Source organism: Myxocyprinus asiaticus, chromosome 25 (assembly GCF_019703515.2).
Source record: "Myxocyprinus asiaticus isolate MX2 ecotype Aquarium Trade chromosome 25, UBuf_Myxa_2, whole genome shotgun sequence".
In the NCBI taxonomy this organism is placed as follows: Eukaryota; Metazoa; Chordata; class Actinopteri; order Cypriniformes; family Catostomidae; genus Myxocyprinus; species Myxocyprinus asiaticus.
In genome coordinates, this window is record NC_059368.1 from 42,022,994 (window position 1) to 42,044,397 (window position 21,404).

At 41.1% G+C, this 21,404-nt stretch overlaps 1 protein-coding gene across 6 annotated transcripts in view; it reads left to right on the plus strand.

Moving 5' to 3' along the window:
* rps6kc1 (ribosomal protein S6 kinase polypeptide 1) overlaps positions 1-21,404 on the plus strand; it is a 173,293-nt gene that overhangs the window by 122,091 nt on the left and 29,798 nt on the right. For 5 of the 6 annotated variants that reach the window (XM_051654727.1, XM_051654728.1, XM_051654733.1 and 2 more), the window contains one exon: positions 2,030-2,119. In XM_051654727.1, the coding sequence (XP_051510687.1) occupies positions 2,030-2,119 (90 nt within the window). Of the gene's footprint in view, positions 1-1,653; positions 1,975-2,029; positions 2,120-21,404 lie in introns of those variants that run through there. The other variant, XM_051654730.1, reaches the window with a different exon arrangement.

Here is a 21,404-nt window from a genome sequence, read left to right on the forward strand (position 1 = left end):
CAAATCTGGCTGATGCAAACTTTCTAAACTCCAAGGAGGGCAAATGGCTGAGAAACAGACCAAGAGAAAAAGGTCAGACAAATATAAACTAAAAAAGGATTATGATAATCGAGGGCTAGGAGCCGCGTCAAAATAGGCAAGGCTTTTCAGAGGTGGAGAGACCTCCGAGAGGTAAAAGGCTTGAAGACGGATGCAGAAGTTGCTCTTTTTCTTCTCGATAGGTGGGTAACATAAATGTTTCTATGTTTCACAGAGCCCATATATGCTGTTGTTGTGATGTTAGATTTAGTAGCAGGAGAGTTGTGAGTGTCTGGAGCTGGTGTGCGTAAAACCGTCTCATCTTCTCTGCAAGTAATCTTAGCAGCAGCAACTTACTGAATTTGGGAGGCGGAGCTTCCAAAGGAGCACTAAATGGAGGGGTGTGTTTGTTTTGGCAGTTGAGTTCCTGAGTGTTTCTCAGGAATCGCTAAGTGCACATTTAAGGGTGGAAAAATGCAACAGCAAACAAAGTGCCACAACAGTATTTTACTATCACACTTTTCGGCTTGGAGCAATGTTCACATTGTTTCATACATAATCCAGAAGTCTCTGTTTTGATGACTTTGACAGTTTTGTTCACACAAAGGTTATAGTTATTAAGTGTATTTATTTTTTGAATAGCCTATCTGTTATCCTATTGAGGTGATGTGCTTAGCGTCTATAGCCTATTATTAAGAAACGTGTCTGATTGGTGTCTTGTGGAAATTACTCCAACCTAATTATACAGGGCTTTATTGACCGACTAGTCGACTAACCGTCGACATAACTAGTCTAGTCGGTTTTGAAATTGTCATTTTCGCATCCCTAATCGCAATATGCAAATGTCCATGTGCGTGGCAGTGGACGTATCTATCAGTCGGAAGGGCTTCATGTAAAACTGAGAGAAATTGAAGAAACCTTGGAAGTATTTTTTTTCTGCATTAAATATTTTTTAATGCGAATTCAATGACATTCATCTCGTGTTCAGTACATCATAAGCGCTAAATATGGTGTGTTTACTGTTGGGCTGTGATGTAAACTCTTGGCTATTGGCAATTTTAAAAACAGGTCATGCCCTTTGATAGTCCTGCCAGAACATACTGTTTCAAAAGGGAATATGTAAAAACAAGAAAAAAAATGGCATTTATTAAATCATTTCATCAGATCTTTATATACGTAACGAAAAAGACTAGTTCACACTACAAGCTAACTTTACAAATGTATTGTTTTCCCACATCTGAAAGAAATGCAATCTTATTTGTCTTTATAGGAAAAGTTCACCCAAAAATGAAAATTCTGTCATTATTTACTTGCCCTCATTCTAAACCCAACACAAAAGCTGGGTTTTTGAAGAATATCTTTTGCATATAATGAAAGTGAATGAGAACTGGGACTGTTTAAAAAAAAACAAAAACAAAAAAAATCATGATTTGTGCACAATATTCCAAGATTTCTAAAGTCATGTGACAGCTTTGTGTGGGGAACAGACCAAAATTTAAGTTATTCATGGAAATCTTCCCTCCAGTGGGCTGTTAACCACTGTAATCGAGAATTGAAAACCACTCATTCATATTTAAATCAGATTTTTTTAATGAATCGGTTCATCTGGGTTACAAAAGGTTTGTTCTCCCACAGAGCTATTGCATGGCTTTAGACGGATTTAAATATAAGGCACAAGCTGATGGACTACTGGAAGGATTCTTTTGGAGCTTTACAGCCACAGTCTTCATTCACATTCATTATGTGGAAGAGAGCAGCCAACATTTTCTTCAAAATGTCTCCTTTTGTGTTTCACAGAAGAAAGTCATACAGGTTTGGAATATATAGAGGGTGAGTGAATGATGACAGAATTTTTGTGTTTTCTCTAGTCTAATCTAGTCTAGCAACTGTTCCTTTAATAATATTATAAAGTCATATTTAAAGAGCCTTAAGACAGTATATTATTATTAATGTGATTTATTTGTTGTGATTTATATGTCTCTCTCTCTCTCTCTCTCTCTCTCTCTCGCAGGCCATGTGGAGTTAACATATTTTTCAAGCTGGAGTGACGTAGACGAGTCATGTGACCCTGACGGCATATCCAAGATGTACTGCGCACCAGGTTGGACATTATAGGCAGATTCTGTGCTATATTTATACGCTTCCTTATTTACTGTATTTCATCTTTCTGTGAGCTCAGTCTCAAGGTTGTTACTTTTTAGGGCTCCAAGCACCGAAGGTGCAGGAACCCTATTGTATTTGTTCCAATTTTCTTATTATTAGGGGTCAAGCTCCGAGGGGTGAAAGACCCCTATTGTTTTCGTTAGTTTTCTTATTAGGGGTCAAGCCCCGAAATTTGGCACACAGATAGAGGACAGTCTGCTCTGTAACCACAGCAAATTTGGCATCTCTACCTCAAACCCTCTAGCGCCACCAACTGCACAAATTTGCACTCACGTTTATATTAATAACTTTTGAACCATGAGTCCTAGAAACGAAATTCTTTTTTCCTCTGATTCCTTGGCTTTTTCAATTTTCTGAAAAACCTACTTTTTTGGTCGTTTGTCCGATTTGCACGAAAATTGGCCTGCATCATCTAGAGGCACTCACGACAAAAAGTTATTCACAGAATTTTGATAAACCATACCATTTTCGAATGGCACTTCAACGAATTTGACGTGAGGCTGTATCTCCGCAACGCTTTGAGGGATTGGGATGAAACTTGGTACGTGTCATCTCCATTAGGCCCTGAGGCCCTGCAGCGTTTTGGCGCACTGCCCCCTACTGGTCAGGAGATAGAAAAATGGCTATTTTAGTTTATAACTCTTGAACGCTTTCCTGCATGATAACCATCATCCCCAGATACTACCTGAGCAGTTTCAGAACAGCGCCACGTACTGGACAAACTATGTTGCTTTATAATAAGCACCTTTACATTTGTGGTCATAACTCTGGAACCATAAGGGCTAGATTCAAAATTATTTTTTTCCTCTGAATCTTTGAGTCAATGTCTACAAAACATATATCTCCGATTTCATTTCCATCTATACAAATTTTATGCCATTTTGAATTTTCTGGAAAATTTACTTTTTTGAACTCCTCCAAAGCCATATGCCCGATTCACACGAAATTTAGTATGCATCATCTATGGAACCTCCTGTCAAAAAGTTATCAAAATAATTTTATTTTGTCAAAGCGTTACAAAGATATAAGCCAATGAACTGGTCAGGCTTCGTCCATGTAATAGAAATTTACCTATATCTACCAAAATAAAAGTCCAAACGTAGCGAAACTAGATACTTATAGACAACACGACATTCTGAGGCGGCACGCAAAGTCGTGTCAAATTCCGCTTATAGGGGGCACTACAACTGAAAAACGCTCATAACTCCGCAGCTGTATGATCAATGATGTTGAAGATTGATTTGCATCTTCTATGGCACAAAGGCTAACATATCACTCATATATCATTTGGAAAAAATAAACAGCCATTTAGCAGCTAATAACATCAAATCTGAATGGCCAGGCATTACAAAATTTGAAATATTTATACACAGTGTCAGAATGAGGCTGTGTACCAAGTTTTGTGAGAATCGGCCACAAAAAGTTATCAAAAGAATTTTGACCCATTAAATTGGCTAGAAGATACAATCCGATATATTTGACTAGTGTGGCCCATTATGACTAATATTCCTGTATCTTGTGTGCACAAATGCCAAACTTCACAAAACTATGTAAATTTGGAAAACAGGACATTCTGAGGAATCATACTAAATTTCATGGATTTATGATGAATGGGGGGCTAACAGCAAATTTAAAATTATCAGCCATTTATCTGACTTATGAAAGCTGTAAAACTATTTAAATCCTTTTAAGTCTAAGGCTTTAATGAGTATATGAATGCATATAAATTTATTTGAAGAAATGTGGTATACTGACAATTTCTTCTGACTTTTATAATAGCAGTTTGCAAATAAATCTGTGATTTCCAAAATGATTATAGATAATCAAATATCACCTTAATTTTTACATATCCTAGAAATATTTTAAACATATTTGTCAAGTTGCCAGACATGATTAACCGTCATATTGTTTTAGGGATATGTTTACATATGTCTGGAATTATATTATGTGTTTATTTTTCCATTATCCCTGTTTCTGTCTCGTGTCATTTCTATATGGCTGCGTCCGAAAACTGTAAAATGCTGCCTTAAAACCAGCCCAAAAGTGCCCATAGGCATACTATGGCAAGGCTCTTGCCCATGAAAACAATTGTTTCCTACTATGACAAGACGATGAATTTTGAGGGATCATATCTCCCAATCAGAATGTTGTAGAGACATAGGGGTGGGCTTATTTCAATCGGGCTACCAATCAGTCTTTAAGTATCATCTTGGAAATGGCCCTAGCAACCACCCCCATAGTCTTCCATTCAAAATGGCTTAGAAGGGTATCTTCAGAACAGAACTACTCAGGCATACAGACACACATCCTTCAGACACTAGGTGGCACTATTGTGAACAAAACAAACAAAAATCATATTTTGGGCCATAAATCTTGAACCGTAAGGGCTAGAAACAAAATTATTTTTTCCTCTGATTCCTTGCGCCATTTTACGCCATGACAGAATATTGCTCTGCCCCTTCGTTTTCCCGCTATTTTGGATTGTTTGAAAAAATCTCGTCTTAGGCCATTTGCCCGATCGGAACCAAACCAGTGCAGAATGATTCCGCAGAGTCCCAATATGTAAATTTATCAAAGGAATTTAGAAATTCTGATTTATCGTCAAACGGTACGCCAAAACATTCATAGTGGGCGTGTCCATTTTACTAAAATGGTTATAACTTTTCAATGGATTGAGGTATTATCACCAAATTTGGTAAACGTATGCATGGGCTCATGCTGAGGTCACACAAAACATAGTGCACACCTTTGCCTCTTGGTGGCTCTATAATTAAAAAACTAATAATGGCTCTAACTGTGGAACCGTTGCATGCAAGGTGCCATCAAGGTCTATGAGCACAGACGCATATCTTTAAAAACATGGAAAGCAGCTTTTATATAGGGTTAAATAAGACTGATCGGAACTAAACTTGGTATGCCTGTTTGTCTCTTGGCCCAAGAGGTCTGTACAAAATTTGACAAAAATTGCCCACCTGGAGGCGCTATTGTGTTTTACATGCATGTAAATTGTTGTATATGCCACTGTGTTTAAAAAAGAAACACGTTATTCAGACCATGCTGTAAACCTCCTCATTCTAAACAACTTTGCCTTAAGCACCATTCGTTTGAAACAAAACGTTCAATAAATACTTGAGATTATTTTAAAAGATTACTTTTTCGAACTAGTCATAGGCCGTTCACCCGATTGGAACCAAACGAGTGCAGAAACATTCTCTAGAGTCCCAAAATAAAAGGTTAAGGGAATTGAAAAATTGTAATTTATCGTCAGACGGTATGCCAAAATGTTCATAATGGGTGTGGCCACTTTTACTAAAATGGTTATAACTCTTGAACAGATTGAGATATTATCACCAAATTTGGTACACTTATGTATGAGGTCATTCTGAGGACAAACACAAATATTGCGCACCTCTGCCTCTTGGTGGTGCTATAATGGTTAAAAACAAAAATGGCTCTAACTATGGAACCGTTGGTCCAATCGACTTGAAATTTTGCATGCAGTTTATTTGTCCAAGGTTTCATCAAGGTCTATGAGGACAGTTGCATATTTTGAAAAACATGGCTGCCATTGACCAATCAGATTTCAGCAGCTTTTATTTAGTCAGTTTGTATAATTTGGCATCTACTGGATCATTTCTGTCAATTCTGATTATTTTGGTTATTTCTTCACATGTTTGTTTCTTCATCAAGTTTGTTTTAGATCAATACTGCTTTCATTTTTACTTTCAATTTCGGTTTAGTTCTAGTTTGTAGTTAGTTTTTCAACAACTATTATAAGTTTAAAGTAGTTTTTTTCCTTTGCGTTATTTTATTTCAATATTTGAAAATGTATGTATATATATTGGTGCACTGAAGAAAATGGATTTGACTATAGGATCCACAAGAAAGCATCATCATTGTCCAAAATGTATTCTACCAATACAGAGGAAAGCAAAGCAGAAAAAAGAGAGAGAATTCCTTTACCACTTCTTATGTACAGTAAATGTGTGAATATGTAACCTGAGAGGTTCCTGATAAACATCCAGTGGTATTGAGGCCACACAAAAGGCCAATGGAAATGTACTTAGCAGAGGAAGGGGATTAATGGTGAAACAAAGGAATGTGAATGTTTGGCCCAATCTGGCTTCAAGGTGAAATAATTACATAATTGAGCTGTCACATCTATCTATCTTTCATGTACATACAATACTGTGCAAACATTTTAGGCACTTGTGAAAAATGTTGCATATTGAGGATTTCTTCAAAAAGAATGCCATAATTAGTTTTAATTGATCAATTAATGTCATACAAAGTCCAGTAAACATAAAAAAATGAAATCAATATTTGGTGTCACCACCTTTGCCTTCAAAACAGCACCAATTCTCCTAGGTACACCTGGACACCATTTTCATTGGTTTTTGGCAGTTAGGATGTTCCAAGATTCTTAGAGAATTCACCACAGTTCTTCTATCTATTCAGTCTGTCTCAATTGCTTCTGTCTCTTCATGTAATCCCAGACTGACTCGATGTTCAGTGGGGGGCTCTGTGTGGGCCATGCCATCTGAAGCAGGGTTCCCTGTTCTTCTATTCTAATCTATTCTATTTGCTAAATTTATGTTTGGAAGTCTAAAGAGCATATTTCCTGTTAACACACAAAAGCTGAAGATATAAATAACCATCTTAAGACAGTTGTTTTTGTGAAACATCTTAAGTGCCTAAAACTTTTGCACAGTACTGATATATATATATATATATATATAATATAATATAATATAATATATATATATATATATATATATATATATATAATTATTTATTTATTTTTTCTTCTTCTTCATCAGTCCCCCTTTTGGATCCACACTAAATTGTATAATATTGAGTTATCTGAAATTTTAAAGCTGCATGAAATGAAACCACCCAGAACTATACTACATGACTCACAGTACCACTTGTAGGAGAGGCAAGGTTATTATTGATAACATGTATATAGGGATGTCAAATGTATTGGTACTTAGGTACGAAGTCAAAACTAAATAAAAAAAGATGTAATGATGCCAGTGTAACTTTGGTACCAAGTCGATACTTAAATAAAAAAGATGTAATGATACCAGTGTTTCTGTAGTACCTTGCACCAACTCAATTCGGTCCCTGCTCGTTGTCTGACTAACACTTGGCTGCTTTCAAATGCTAACACACACTTGTATGAGGGTGTGCTCTGTTACTCTTTTTACATTGAAATGGACAGTTTATCAAATTTAATATTGATATATGTCCTAGTGTGATTATTAAACCCTAAAAGGATGCAATTTGTTGCAATTAAATAAAAATGCAGTCTGCACGTACTGTTCATATGCTGAAAACCAAAAATTTACTGTGAAGCATGCAGCCCCTGCAGACTATATATTTTCATCATCTGATCCTGTGACTTATAGTCTGAAATGACTTATTTACATAATTTATACGTAATTGACGTTGGCCTTGTCAAACAAGCTGCACACCAAACACATATGCTTACACAAACAGATGACAACAGCAGTTATAGAGAGAGTGTTTTAAAGTAGACTATACAGAGAATGTTGACTGTACAAAGTACTTTATGATTTTCGATGCTTGCTTGAACCGTCAGATTCTGCCAGAGGCAATGACAGCAGGGGAGTGGAGCTTACCCCGCCCAGGACAGGACCTAAACTGGTGTTGATGGGGTGGTGGAACAATGAGAGGCAGCTGAGCAGGTTTATAAAGCGGAGGCTGTATTGTGATTGGATGAGATGCATGATAGTATGAATTCCGAGATCATCCTGCTAGAACTACGCTTACGCTTACATTTCTATCAGAAAGACTTGTGATTATTGGAATTAATACAGATGAAAAGATACTTTGGCGTAAGCACCGTCCTACTGATCAGCGCTCCGATGCTTGCTTGAACCATCAGAAACGGCTGGAGCGATGACAGTAAAGGGAGCGGAGCTTACCCCAAAAGGAATTAGAAACTAATTTGAACATATGCCCCCAAAATAAAATACAAAACCAATGAATTAAACTCAGGATAGCAACCAGGTCTTCAGAAGGTGAGGGTCAAATCTGAAAGAAATATAAATGAATGATGTAAACATGGCCTGTATATGACTGTACAACATGTTACTATTGTTCCATACCCTGCAGAAGGTTAGGTAGCTTATGAGAATTGTTGAGCCCTTGCGAATGGGTGAGCCTTGTTTGTGCAATATCTTTGCAGAAGGGTAAACTATGCTTTGTTATTGAGCACTTTGATAAGGGTGAACGTTGTTTGTGCAATACCCTTTGCTGAAAATGATTAACAATTGATTATAAGCCCTCCGACGAGGGCGGCCGTTGCTTGTGCAATATCTTTGTCAAAAGATGAGCAACGTTGTGTTTGGCAAGGGCAATGTTGTTGTTTAATACCCTTTACAGAAAGACAAACAACGTATGCATTTGAGCCCTTCTATAAGGGTGAACGTTATTAGTGCAATATAAGGATATTGTACTAATAATGTTCGCAAGGGCCAGAGGATAACAGTGTTGCGTTTGAGCCCTAAGATAAAGGCGACATTGTTGTGCTATACCCTTTGCCAAAAGATAAATAACATTTGATTATGACTCCTCTCACGAGGGCGGTCTTTGTCTGTGCAATATATTTGCCAAAGGATGAACAACGTTGTGTTTGGGCCCTACGATAAGTGCGATGTTGTTGTGCAATACCCTTTGCCGAAGGATAAACAACATGCGTTTGAGCCCTTCGATAACGGTGATATTATTGTGCAATACCCATTGCCGAAAGACAAATAACGTTTGATTATGGGCCCTCTGACGAGGACGAGCATTGTTTGTGCAATACCCCTGCAAAGATAAATGATGCTTTGCCATGTGAAGGGGAATAATTGCTTTATTGTCATGGGACAATATGTCATGGGACTCTCTTAGGAGATGGATTGGCCACTAGCAGGAGCACCGTGAATGCGGTGACAAGTCTTAAACACACTGCTCGAGGAGAGAATATTGCAGTGAGCACTGGAGTAGTATGAATGTGTTGGAGGAGAAGGAGACTTGCAGTTGCAAAGTCTCATAGTCGCTGCGAAGAAGCATAGACATCAAATACTAATGAAAGTTTAGGAATGGAAATGGAAATTCATGATGACTGATATGTGAATGTCTAGTGAATGCTTCAAGATGCTGATTGGCGACTAGATCAGGTTGTGTGCGTTCATATGTGGTTTCGTCAGATATCACCTTGTGAGTTATTGAATACATCTTTAGAGCACAAACCACCAGTGTGTCTCGAGCCGCTTTTCACCCATTCTGTCATGATGAGCTTGCTGTATCGCACGCAACAACAAAACCAGCGTGAGAGAGTCGTGACCAAATTACTCTTTTGAACTGGGTCTTTTTCATGAATCACCCAAAAAGAACTGAGGGTTTAAACTTAGGAGCTCAGGTTAGCAGTTTGAATCAGTCACTTTCTTAGCGAGTCATCCGTCAGTGTGTTCACAACTGGGAGCACAGACATTTAAAAGTCCCATGTGTATTTCAGGCTTCTTTATAATTAAAAGTCCCGCACCACTTATATATATATATATATATATATATATATATATATATATATATATATATATATATATAAAACATTAGTATTGTGTCATTTTAAAATGAATATGAACTCGTTTTCTTTGCATTATTCGAGGTCTGAAAACACTGCTGCTTTTTTTGTTATTTTGACCAGTTGTCATTTTCTGCAAATACATGCTCTAAATGACAATATATTTATTTGGAATTGTTGTCAGTACTTTATAGTATAAAACAAACATTTTCATTTTACTCAAACCATGATCATTTTACAGTGGTCTTTTAAATTTTTTCAGAGCTGTATATATGAGATCCAGCTTTTGACACTTAAGACAATGGAGGGATCCATACACAAATATTACATAAGGTGCAAACATTCATTGATGCTCAAGAAGGCAACACACTACTATATGCATACTATGCTTTATGTAAATATTTGCTTATGTAGATTCTGAAGGGCAGTACTAAATAAAAAATTGTATCTCTTATATTTGTATAAATTATGAAAGGGTTGTGAACATTGATGAGAAGAAAATAGAATGCAAACTTGCGGATCTTCTCAACCATATATACTGTTTATTAAACCTCAGAATAATGGGTTATCAGCTGTCTTCCTTCTGCTTTCTATCTTGTTTCTGAACAACAATCTAAATTGAGCAATTATATGATTTGGTGACTAAAAACAGCCATTTGGCTCCTTAATGTTTCAGTTAAGGAGCCAATGGCTCATAAGTCATTTTTTTAGTCTGGAGCCCTGCGTATGCATGATCCATGACATGTGAAGCTTCAGTCAACGGAATATTCCGTATCTGCTTGAAGCAAGCGCTAATATGGCACAGGTGTATCCCAATAAAGTAATACAAATATTGTATTACAGGTACATACCTGCTACTAAATACAGGTACATACCTGCTACTAAATGTTAAATGTTACTGCCACGACCATGAGCACATATAAAGTGAATGGAGCAAAAAGACCAAATTGCATTGATAACTTAATATAAAATGTAATGTTGTTAAACTAACATGGTTGTTAAACTACAAGGAGCATTAATAGGGAGCTTATGTTTTGACCAGCAGATGCAGAAAATGAACTATGCGGGAACTTGAGTAATGAAGCTTTGAAATATCAAATGTTTGTGATAAAGCCCCATTGCTTAGAAAGGCCCCATTGTTTAGAAACATAGTCCTGTCACTAATAAGGAATTAATACATTACAGGAACCCATAATAATACAAATCTCTACACTGTAATGATGCCAGAATGACTCTAATGAAACATAACTGTGACATAGGAATTAGTACCCCGGTTTGATTTGATCATTTTTTGTATAAGATTTTAGATTAGATTCAACTTCATTGTCATTGTGCGGAGTACAGGTACAGAGCCAATGAAATGCAGTTAGCATCTAACCAGAAGTGCAAATAGCATGCATATATACTGATATATATATATATATATATATATACAATAAAGATTTTTATGGAGTGCAAAGTTATGAGGTAGAGAAGCAGAGACCAGCTCAATGCAAATGTCTATGAATAGAGTACAAGGTGCAAATGAAGAAGTATAAACACTGAAGGTGCATTGTACAGAATGAAGTGTAAATATGTAAATGGCCGGTGACCATAACAGTGCAAGTGGCATCAAGAGGTAGAAATAATGTGCAAGGGAATGTGCAAAAAAAAAAAAAAAAAAAAATGTAGTCTGAGTGGGATGTCGTGTTCAGCGCTTGAGTTTAGAGTTCAGTAGGCTGACAGCTGAGGGAAAGAAACTGTTCCTGAGTCTGCTGGTGCAACAGTGAAGACTGCTATAGCGTCTCCCAGATGGGAGAGGAGTAAACAGACCATGGTTGGGGTGAGAGGTGTCTTTGATAATGCTTCTCACCCTCCTTAGGCAGCGTTTGTGGTGAATGTCTTCGATGGAGGGTAGCTGAACACCAGTGATGTATTGGGCAGTTTTCACCACTCGCTGGAGGGCCTTCTGGTCTGAGACAGTGCAGTTGCCATACCACACTGTGATGCAGTTTGTTAGTATACTTTCAATAGTGCAATGGTAAAAGTTCAGCAGGATGTGGAGGGACAGATGAGCTTTCCTTAGCTTCCTAAGGAAGTAAAGGCGCTGTTGCACCTTTTTGATCAGAGTGGAGGTGTTGTAGGTCCAGGAAAGATCTTCAGAGATGTGGACACCCAGGAACTTGAAGCTAGTCACATGCTCCTCTTCGTCCGCCGGTAGTCCACAATCAGCTCCTTGGTCTTCTGGGTGTTGAGTGTGAGATTGTTGTTGGCACACCACACTGCCAGGTGCTGTACCTCTTCCCTATAGGCTGTCTCATCGTCGCCGCTGATCAGGCCTACCACCGTGGTGTCATCTGCAAACTTGATTATGGAGTTGGAACCATGCTCAGGTGTGCAGTCGTGGGAGAAGAGGGAGTAGAGGATTGGACTCAGCACACAGCCCTGTGGTGCACCAGTGTTCAAAGTGAGGGTGGAGGAGTTGTGGTTGCTGATCCTAACAGACTGTGGTCTGTTAGTGAGAAAGTCCAAGGTCCAGTTGCAGAGGGAGGGGCTGATGCCAAGATCAGTGAGCTTGGAGATCAGCTTGGATGGGATCACAGTTTTGAAGCAGAACTGAAATCAGTGAATAGCATCCTGACATATGTGTTGTTTTTGTCCAAGTGAGTCGGGGCGGAGTGAAGAGCTGAGGCGATAGCATACTCAGCTGACCTGTTGGGTTTGTAGGCAAACTGATATGGGTCCAGTGTTGGGGGCAGGCATGTTTTCAGGTGGGAGAGGACCAGCCTCTCAAAACACTTAGCAATGATGGGAGTAAGAGCAATGGGGCGGAAGTCTTTGAGGGCCACTGCAGCAGCATGTTTTGGTACTGGTACAATGGTGGCTGTTTTGAAGCAGGTGGGGACAATGGCCTGGTCCAAGGAGAGGTTGAAAATGTTGGTGAAGACATCTGCCAGCTGTTCTGTGCAGGCCATGAGCACTCGGCCAGGGATGCCATCAGGGCCAGCAGCTTTATGTGCATTCACTCTGCTCAGGGTGGAGCACACATCACTGGTGGAAAATGTGAGCAGTAGATCATCATGTGGGAGCTCAGCTTTTATGGGTGGTTCTGTGTTTCCACGATCAAAGCGAGCATAAAAGGTGTTCAGCAGCATAAGAGCAGAAAAATGCATTGTGCCTACCGCTAGGTTTCAGAGGCATGCAGCACATTTATTAGTGTCAATGACATATGTCAAGGATGTATTAAATTGCATATTTAGCATGGTCTACTCATTAATAAAAAAAAACTCATTTAAATTTTACAGTATATATTAGGGCTGGGAAATTTAAATAATGAAGTAAAAATAAATGGATACTGCAATCATTTAGTTTTTTTACTTCCTGAAACTTCATGCAATAGTATAAAGGTGTCCCGAGTGGTTCCTGGCAGGCTACTCAGCCTTACAGGCTCAGATTAGGGTGGGGGTGGGGTTAGGGCATCTGTTGCCTACCAGGAAAACCTAGGCACCTTTGTACAATGGGCGAAACTTCACTAATGTCTTTCCTTACTTTCTGGCTAAAATTGGAATATATACATTTTCAGGAGGCGTACACTCGACTCAACTGCACATCCTAGCATAGAAACTGATTGTGTGGCGCACTGCATGCTTATTCTTTACGCACAATGCATGTCCCTGCCATAATAAATACGGCAGTGGATTATGTGGAGAATGGAAACTTCACCCACAACTGGTGAACCAGGTGTGGGAGAGATATGGGCAAGCTGCTGTTTCTCTTCACATCACCCCAAAATGCTCATTCACTTTCATCTGAACCGGTCTCAAAAGCAAAACCACCCGAGTGAGACCCAGTATGTGCGTGATAGAGGGACTGGCCATTCAGGAAGCTTCAGCCAGGTATACTCCTAGAGACTGAATGGCAGCCAGAGAAATTGTAGTTTTTTTGGGGACTCTACCCTCCCTAGCAACCGGGCCAATTTGGTTGCTTAGGAGACCTGGCTGGAGTCACTCAGCACGCCCTGGGATTCGAACTAGCGAACTCCAGGGGTGGTAACCAGCGTATTTTACCACTGAGCTACCCAGGCCCCCCTGAGAAATTATAGTTTTAAACTTCAGCATTCATTTTGTTTTACAGTATATCTGTATATATACTGTCTAATAATGCATTGGCAATGTACACTTATGTTTCTCTTGCCAATAAAGTTTGATATGAATCGAATCTGCCCATTTGATCCTATTATTAAAAAACAATTCTACTGTAAAATGGCAGATTTTGCCCATTGTAATTACAACATGTCCACTGATTATATGGCATGTATACATACTGTATACTTATATCAAAGACTAATACCTGTTAAAATGTGTCTAATTATCTACATATAAAAAAATAAAATAAAATAAAAATCCTGAACATTTGAACATGTACATATTAAAATAAATGATGACTAAACAATTTCTTGCAAACAAATAATAATAAAATGGCTATCCAAAGCTGAGCACCCTTGCATTACTGACCAGGAAAAAGAGAGAAAAGGAAAAAGGATATATAGTGTGTATTTACTGTATATTAGACAGATTTGTGCTCTGTCCGAATGTGTCTTTCAGTTGAACCAGATGAGGGCTCTCTAGATCTGGATTGGATCTAGATTTGCTTTCCTTTCTCTTGTCACTACATTTACTCTATTCACTCCTTCAGAAAGAGATCTGTTAACACAAATATCACTAAAGATCCTTTAAGGATAATATGTACAAGTTAAACTCTATCAGCATAATTTTTTGAGAATGTCCATTTCCACAGAAAATCATTTTGACATCCCTCAGTTTTCTTCTAAAGAAGAATAAATCATGGTTACAACAAGGTTTTCAAACCTAGGACCACCAAATATGATGATCCCCTTCAGGCACGCTATAGGGGCTTGAGCCCCTGCCCTTTCGCTGAGGTGCTCTTACAGCGGAACAGTGGCAGCCGCAGGTGTTCCAGGGTGTTCAAATGCCACCCAAAATGAAATGGCGTTTTTTTTTATGCTTAATAATAGTATGTAGGGTTGTAAAATGCCTCAATATTCTGCTGCAACTTCAATGCTTCGATTACGGAATTTAATAATCAATTATAATGACTATAATAATACCCAATATGTTTCAGAGGCTGTCTCATATTACACGCACACTTGAGGGATGCGTGACTGAGGAAACAAATGCGCACATCGAATTAAGTTTTGGATTTCTGCCTCATTGTTCATAACTGCGCATGTCTATATAGGCAAAATGAGTTGTTCTTTTCTTCCCCAATTATGATAAATTATGTATATTATGGAATATTTGGAGACTACACTTGGAAAGGTAGGCGATGCTGTACTGCGCCTTTACTTGCAATAATTTGTCCTTGTGTTACACGCCATAAAATTTTTAATTCTGTGAGCCTGCTTGGTTTAAAGGTCAGACTTATCTGCCTGTATAGATGACAGATTTAATTTATATTTCAATTATTGGTTCAGTAAATGTTCCCATGATGATTTGCAAATGCATTAAGCATAATCAGCAGTCTACTTACCGTCTCTTTGTGTTAGTGTGTATAAAGTCAGACACAATATTATCCTTTGTTCATACTGGCTCAATAATTAGCATAACAACAGTATTATTTTTCTTTTTTATATGAACCAAACCTCCCTGTACTCCATAAACTTATTTCAAACAGTGATTGCATATTATTTCACATGCAAGTTCCAAACATTAAAGGAAATTACATTTGTACTATTTAAAATTTATTTATCACTCCACATTTTTAAAAGGCTTAAATGTGATTAAAATTGTTTTTCAATGTGGACAAAATTTTCAAGATGGCTGCGCGCTACTTTTTCTGGCGCATAAGCTCAATATCTTCATGTCTACGCCAGCTGCTGACGTTTCCCTGAAGGAAATGTCACAGAAGATGAGGAAAGTGGGTAGGCATAGCCATCAAACTGAAGTCTTGCCTGGCATCTCAATTTGTGTTTCAGCCTTGTCTGGGCTTTCTTGTACGAGAGTTGGATTGTGACCGCTCCATCTTGTGGTGCTCCCTTGAAATACTATACCAATGGATTTTGCCTGTTGTTCCAAACCCATCAGTCCAATTCTTCATACATCAGTCGCCTTGTTTCCGTTGAGATGGAGTGAATCTCCGTAATCTTCGTCCACTGTGTCATGCATCACAGCCCGCCAACGACCCGATGTTGATCAGGATGTCTCTAATTAACACTAGATCACTGGTAAATAAGAAGTTTATATCTTGATCCTACAGTCTTGTCTCATTTTAGACCAATTTCAAATTTGCCTTTTATTCAAAACATTTAAGAAGTGTGGCGAGGGGGTCTGTCATAAGTGAGTGTGTGTGTGAGTTAAAGCAGTGTTTCTCAACTGTTGGGTCGCAGGTCTATTCGGACTGGGTCGCGGACAGCAGGGAAAGAACAATGCCATGGTTCTCCCAAGATATTTCGGTGGCCGCCCAAGTGATAGCCTATTTAGGACTGCCGAGGCCGATTTAATGATAATCTCGCAATCAGCTAAAGGCTTCTCATCTGCACTTTCGCATGAGTATAACGGAACCAGCTCGTGATCATGATATACTCTTCTCTCTGGCGCATGCATGCAACAACCTGGCTTCACTTGATATTGCAGTGCGCAGACCTCAAAAGTGATGTGACCAATTTCAATTCTAGTGAGACTTTTCTAGTTTAAAGTGTTACGGAGGAAGTCAAGTCGAACCCATCAAACAGTAGGCAGAGAAGGAAAAGAGCAACACTGTGTTATGCGCAAATTTTTTTTATTATTATACATCACCTTTACAAAAATTCACGATTTTACATGAGTCAAATGTTATATTTTGACAAAATCTTATAGTTTCATTTGAAATAATCTAAAGGTAGAATCTATTAGACCTAATTTTATATCAACAGTGGCATTTTTCAAGATGTGTTTCAGCTAGTACTTATTTTTTTATAAATATTATAATTTGTTATTATAATTATTATTACTACTATTTAAGACTAGCTACACTGACCTAACCATGGTAATGAGGAGCCTTTCCTCCTGTGTAATATGTATGTTCTGTTTGAATTATATTTGAAATTAGGAAACAAACGGGATAATAATAGGCTCATGTAAGTAAATATGCTCTTCAATTTTTAAAAGGGGGGAGAGAAAACTTCTAGTCGCTTTTGTTGTTGACGTCAACAACACAAATAATGTCACTTGATGCATGTCCTTGTTCTTGAAAACCATGAACAAAACTATGCAACATAAAAGGAAATGCGACCCAGGATACATTAAATACAGGTTATGTTTTTACTATGGTGGGTCGCCACTTGATTTCCAATGTAAAATCTGGGTCCTGAAGCAAAACCAGTTGAGAACCACTGAGTTAAAGGTACAGACAGCAGCAATCTGGCTGTGCTGTTGCGCACCTACAATATATGTTAATTATTAATAATCATAGGACATTGCTTTAAAAGCACACACAGCTGATGTTATTTTTCATTTAGTAGTTAATTTAACATGTTATGCTAACATGTAAATTAACATGCTTTAGTTATATAACATGTTATAGCTGCATGCTATTTTTTTATCATGTTTATAATTAGGTTTATTATTATAATTCTGTTAGCTTTCTTATTTATTTTATTTATTTTCAAAAGGGAGACTTTTTTTTACACATACTTCAATTTAAAAAAAATGGTTTCAAGTTTCAGTTATAATAAAGCATTTGTTCAACCATTAAAGGAGTTTTCAATCACTTCTTTAAAGGTCATTGTAACTGATAGTAGTAATTGTGTAATACCGTATACTGTGAAACCGTGATATTTTCTGAGATGGTTATCGTACCATGAAAATCTCATACAGTTGCAACCCTAGTTCCCTCAAGGCTCCATTCTTGCTCCTATTTTGTTTTCATTGTATGTGCTTCCCTTAGGATCTATCTTTAAGAAGCATGGTGTCTTTTCACTGTTTTGCGGACAACACTCAAATCTATCTGCCTTTGAAACAAAAATAACATAAAATCTTGGATTTCTTTACATTTTTTAAACCTAAATGAGCGTAAAACCTAAAAGAGTTTATTGTGTTTGGCAATCTTAATCTCAATCTCAGCTATCTGGTGTCCTACAGTAAACAGTATGTGGAAAATCTTGGGTGTTTTATTTGATTGCGCCCTTAAGTTTGATAAACAAATAAATGCAGTTGTAAAATCTAGGTTTTTTTTCCATTTAAGACTTTTGGCTAAAGTTAAGCCTTTTCTTTCATTTAAAGGTGTGATGTTGTGGATTTTTATTTCTTTTTATTTCCTTCCTTGAGGTCCACGTATTATGTTAGTAAAGTTCCCTATCTGTCACTCACTCGACGTTGGTGTCGATGTAGTGACAATAGGGGTCACTCTTGGGAGCCCGAGACACCTCTGGTCTTTGATAAAAGGCCAATGAAAATTGGCGAGTGGTATTTGCATGCTATTCCCCCGGACATACGGGTATAAAAGGAGCTGGTATGCAACCACTCATTCAGTTTTTCTCTTCGGAGCCGAACGGTCATGCTCATTGAGCTGAATACTACTGTTCATTCACCTCTGCTGGATCTGATGCCGCATTTCAGCGGCTTCTCCCACCTCTGCACTGGTGCACTGCAGAGAACGCCCCTGGGCGCTAAAGCAGAAAAACTAGAGAGTATGTTTTCTGAAAGAGCATTTTTCCCCTCTAAAAGAGTATATATTTCTCTAAAAGAGCGCACACACGGAACGTCTTTTTAAAGACGCGTCTTTTTAAAGCTGCTTTTCCGATTGTGTGTTATTCCTGGTTGTGCTCGTTATCTCGCCTTCTAACGGTCACGATCACTGTCTTTCGTGTCTGGGCACTGCTCACGTGGAGACAGTGTTCGTGGATGGTCATGTTCTCATTGCGAGAATATATCCATGGCAACGTTGAGGTCGCGGCTCGCCTTCGTAAGAAAGCGAGCCACCCCAGAGGCTCCCGCCTCGGTCCTTTTACCCACGGGTGTGAGGCCAGCACGGCTAGCACCGGGGTGCGATTTGGGGACCCCAATGGGACCGCCTCCGCTGGGTATCCCCCCGCGGACCTCCCATTCCCCAGCACGCTCGTCTGCCCCGATCGGGCTTCCGGGTGAGTCCGCCGGCTCGTCTCACGGCGAGTTCGACCTCTTATTTGGAGCCCGCGAAAGTGATGAGCTCTCGAGCGCAGCATCGGAGAGCGGGCTCGTCCAGTCGGAAGCCTCAGCTGGGCTCCTCCCTTCGGGGTCGATTGCCCAGTCACAGGCTGACGCGGAGATGACGACATGCTTTCCCGGGCAGCCGCGAGCGTCGGTTAGAGTGGATTTCACCGCTCTTCCCTGAACCCTCGCGGCTCGGTGATTGGTTCCTGGGCTCGCGGCGCCGCTCAAAGCCACGCCCCGCCCCCGTTCCTTTCTTCCCGGAAGTGCATGAAGAGCTGACAAGGTCGCGGGAGGCACTTTTTACTGCCCGGTCCCGATCTTTTCAGCTTCCCCGCCCTCACTACCCTCGATGGTGGGGCGGCCAAGGGCTATTCGGCAATCCTCCGGTGGATAAAGGTGCTCGCGGTGCACCTATGCCCACAGAGCACCGCCACCTGGCGCGGGTGCCCAAAGCCCCCGTCCAAAGCATGTAGGTTTACGTTATCTCTGACGGCCAAGGCCTACGGTGCCGCTGGACAAGCCGCCTCCGCCCTGCACGCCATGGCTCTCCTGCAAGTCCGCCAAGGCGCTAAAGGAACTGCACGAGGGTAGTTCCGCCCCGGGATTGATGCAGGAACTGCGCTCGGCGACCGACCTCGCTCTCCGAGCGCGGCTCATGGCGCGGTCTCTCGGGCGGACGATGGCCACACTAGTGGTCCAGGAGCGCCACCTTTGGCTCAACCTGGTCGAGATGGGTGAGGCCGACAAGACACGATTCCTTGCTGCCCCCATTTCCCAGGCGGGCCTATTCGGCGACACCGTCGAGGACTTTGCCCAGCAGTTCTCGATGGTAGAGCAGTAGATGGATGCTAGCCGGCATATCCTGCCCTAGCGCGGCTTAAGTTCCCGCACCCCGTCTACTCATCGCCAGGGGCGTCCCCCTGCGGTGACTGCACCGGCTTCGTGCAGCCCACCCCTTCGGCCCGACCCCGGTGTGGAGCCCACCGCAGGAAGCAGATGCCACCCGTCTCGCGGCCGCCCAGAACCCGTGAAAGGCTTCAGGCTTCAAAGCGCCCTTGAGATGGGCGACCCAGGGACAACAAAACCCGCTGCTCTGGAGCTGGTAAGCAGATCTTCATCTTTTTGTTACCTTTTGCATTTAATTGCGCTGCATGCCCAAGTGGCTGCAGTACTCAAGAGCTCAGCAAGAGCGGTTTCCTTGTTCCCTGGGTCACGTATCCGGTGTGTACGGCCGTCATCACGACCACCGTCCACCACTCTATTTGGCAGGTTTGGCGCTCTAGCGGTGGTCTCCCGCCCCTGAGCGCCCAGCTGTGGCACAAATCCACCCCCGATGTGACAGTCTCCACGGGTCACGAGGACAGGCCTCTTCCTCCCCCGTCCCAGGCTGTTCCGGAGGTGGTCACAAGGAGCCAGGTAAGGGCTTCGATGTCCAGCATGGCCACGATGTGGTGTGGCACCTCGAGCTCCGCCCCGCCGCGAGGCCCCACCTGCCGGTACATCCGATGACATTGTCCCTTTGGTCCCCCTTGCACGGAACTTGGACGCATGGCTTGCGCTTTCCAATCCGTCACGAGGGCTGGTCCGGACCGTCCGACTCGGCTGCGCGATTCACTTCGCCGGGCATCTGCCCAGGTTCAGCGGTGTCCACTTCACCTTGGTGAAAGACGAAAACGCTGCTACCTTGCGCGGAGATCGCTACCCTCCTACGGAAGGGCGCGATAGAACCTGTTCCTCCAGCCGAGATGAAGAAGGGTTTTTTTCAGCCCCTACTTCATCGTACCGAAAAAAGGCGGTGGGTTGAGGCCAATCTTGGACCTGTGAGTTCTGAACTAGGCTTTACACAGACTCCTGTTCAAGATGCTGACGTGAAAACGCATTCTGGCGAGCGTCCGGCATCAAGATTGGTTTGCGGCGGTAGACCTGAAGGATGCGTACTTCCACGCCTCAATCCCTCCTCGACACAGACCCTTCCTGCGGTTCGCATTCGAGGGTCAGGCGTATCAGTACAAAGTCCTCCCTTTCGGCCTGTCCCTGTCTCCTCGCGTCTTTACGAAGGTCGCCGAGGCTGCCCTTGCTCCGTTAAGGGAGGTGGGCATTCGCGTTCTCAACTATCTCGACGACTGGCTAATCCTAGCTCACTCTCAAGATGTGTTGTGCGCACACAGGGACCTGGTTCTCTCACACCTCAGCCAACTAGGGCTTCGGGTCAACTGGGAAAAGAGCAAGCTCCTCCGGGTTCAGAGTATCTCTTTTCTCGGTTTGGAGTTGGACTCGGTCTCCTTGACCGCCTTACGAACGAGCGTGCCCAGTCGGTGCTGGCCTGTTTGAAGGCTTTCAAACAGGGAACAGCGGTTCCACTGAAACTCCCTCAGAGGCTCCTGGGGCATATGGCATCCTCGGCGGTGGCCACCCCGCTTGGGTTGATGCATATGATGCCGCTTCAGCACTGGCTCCGGACT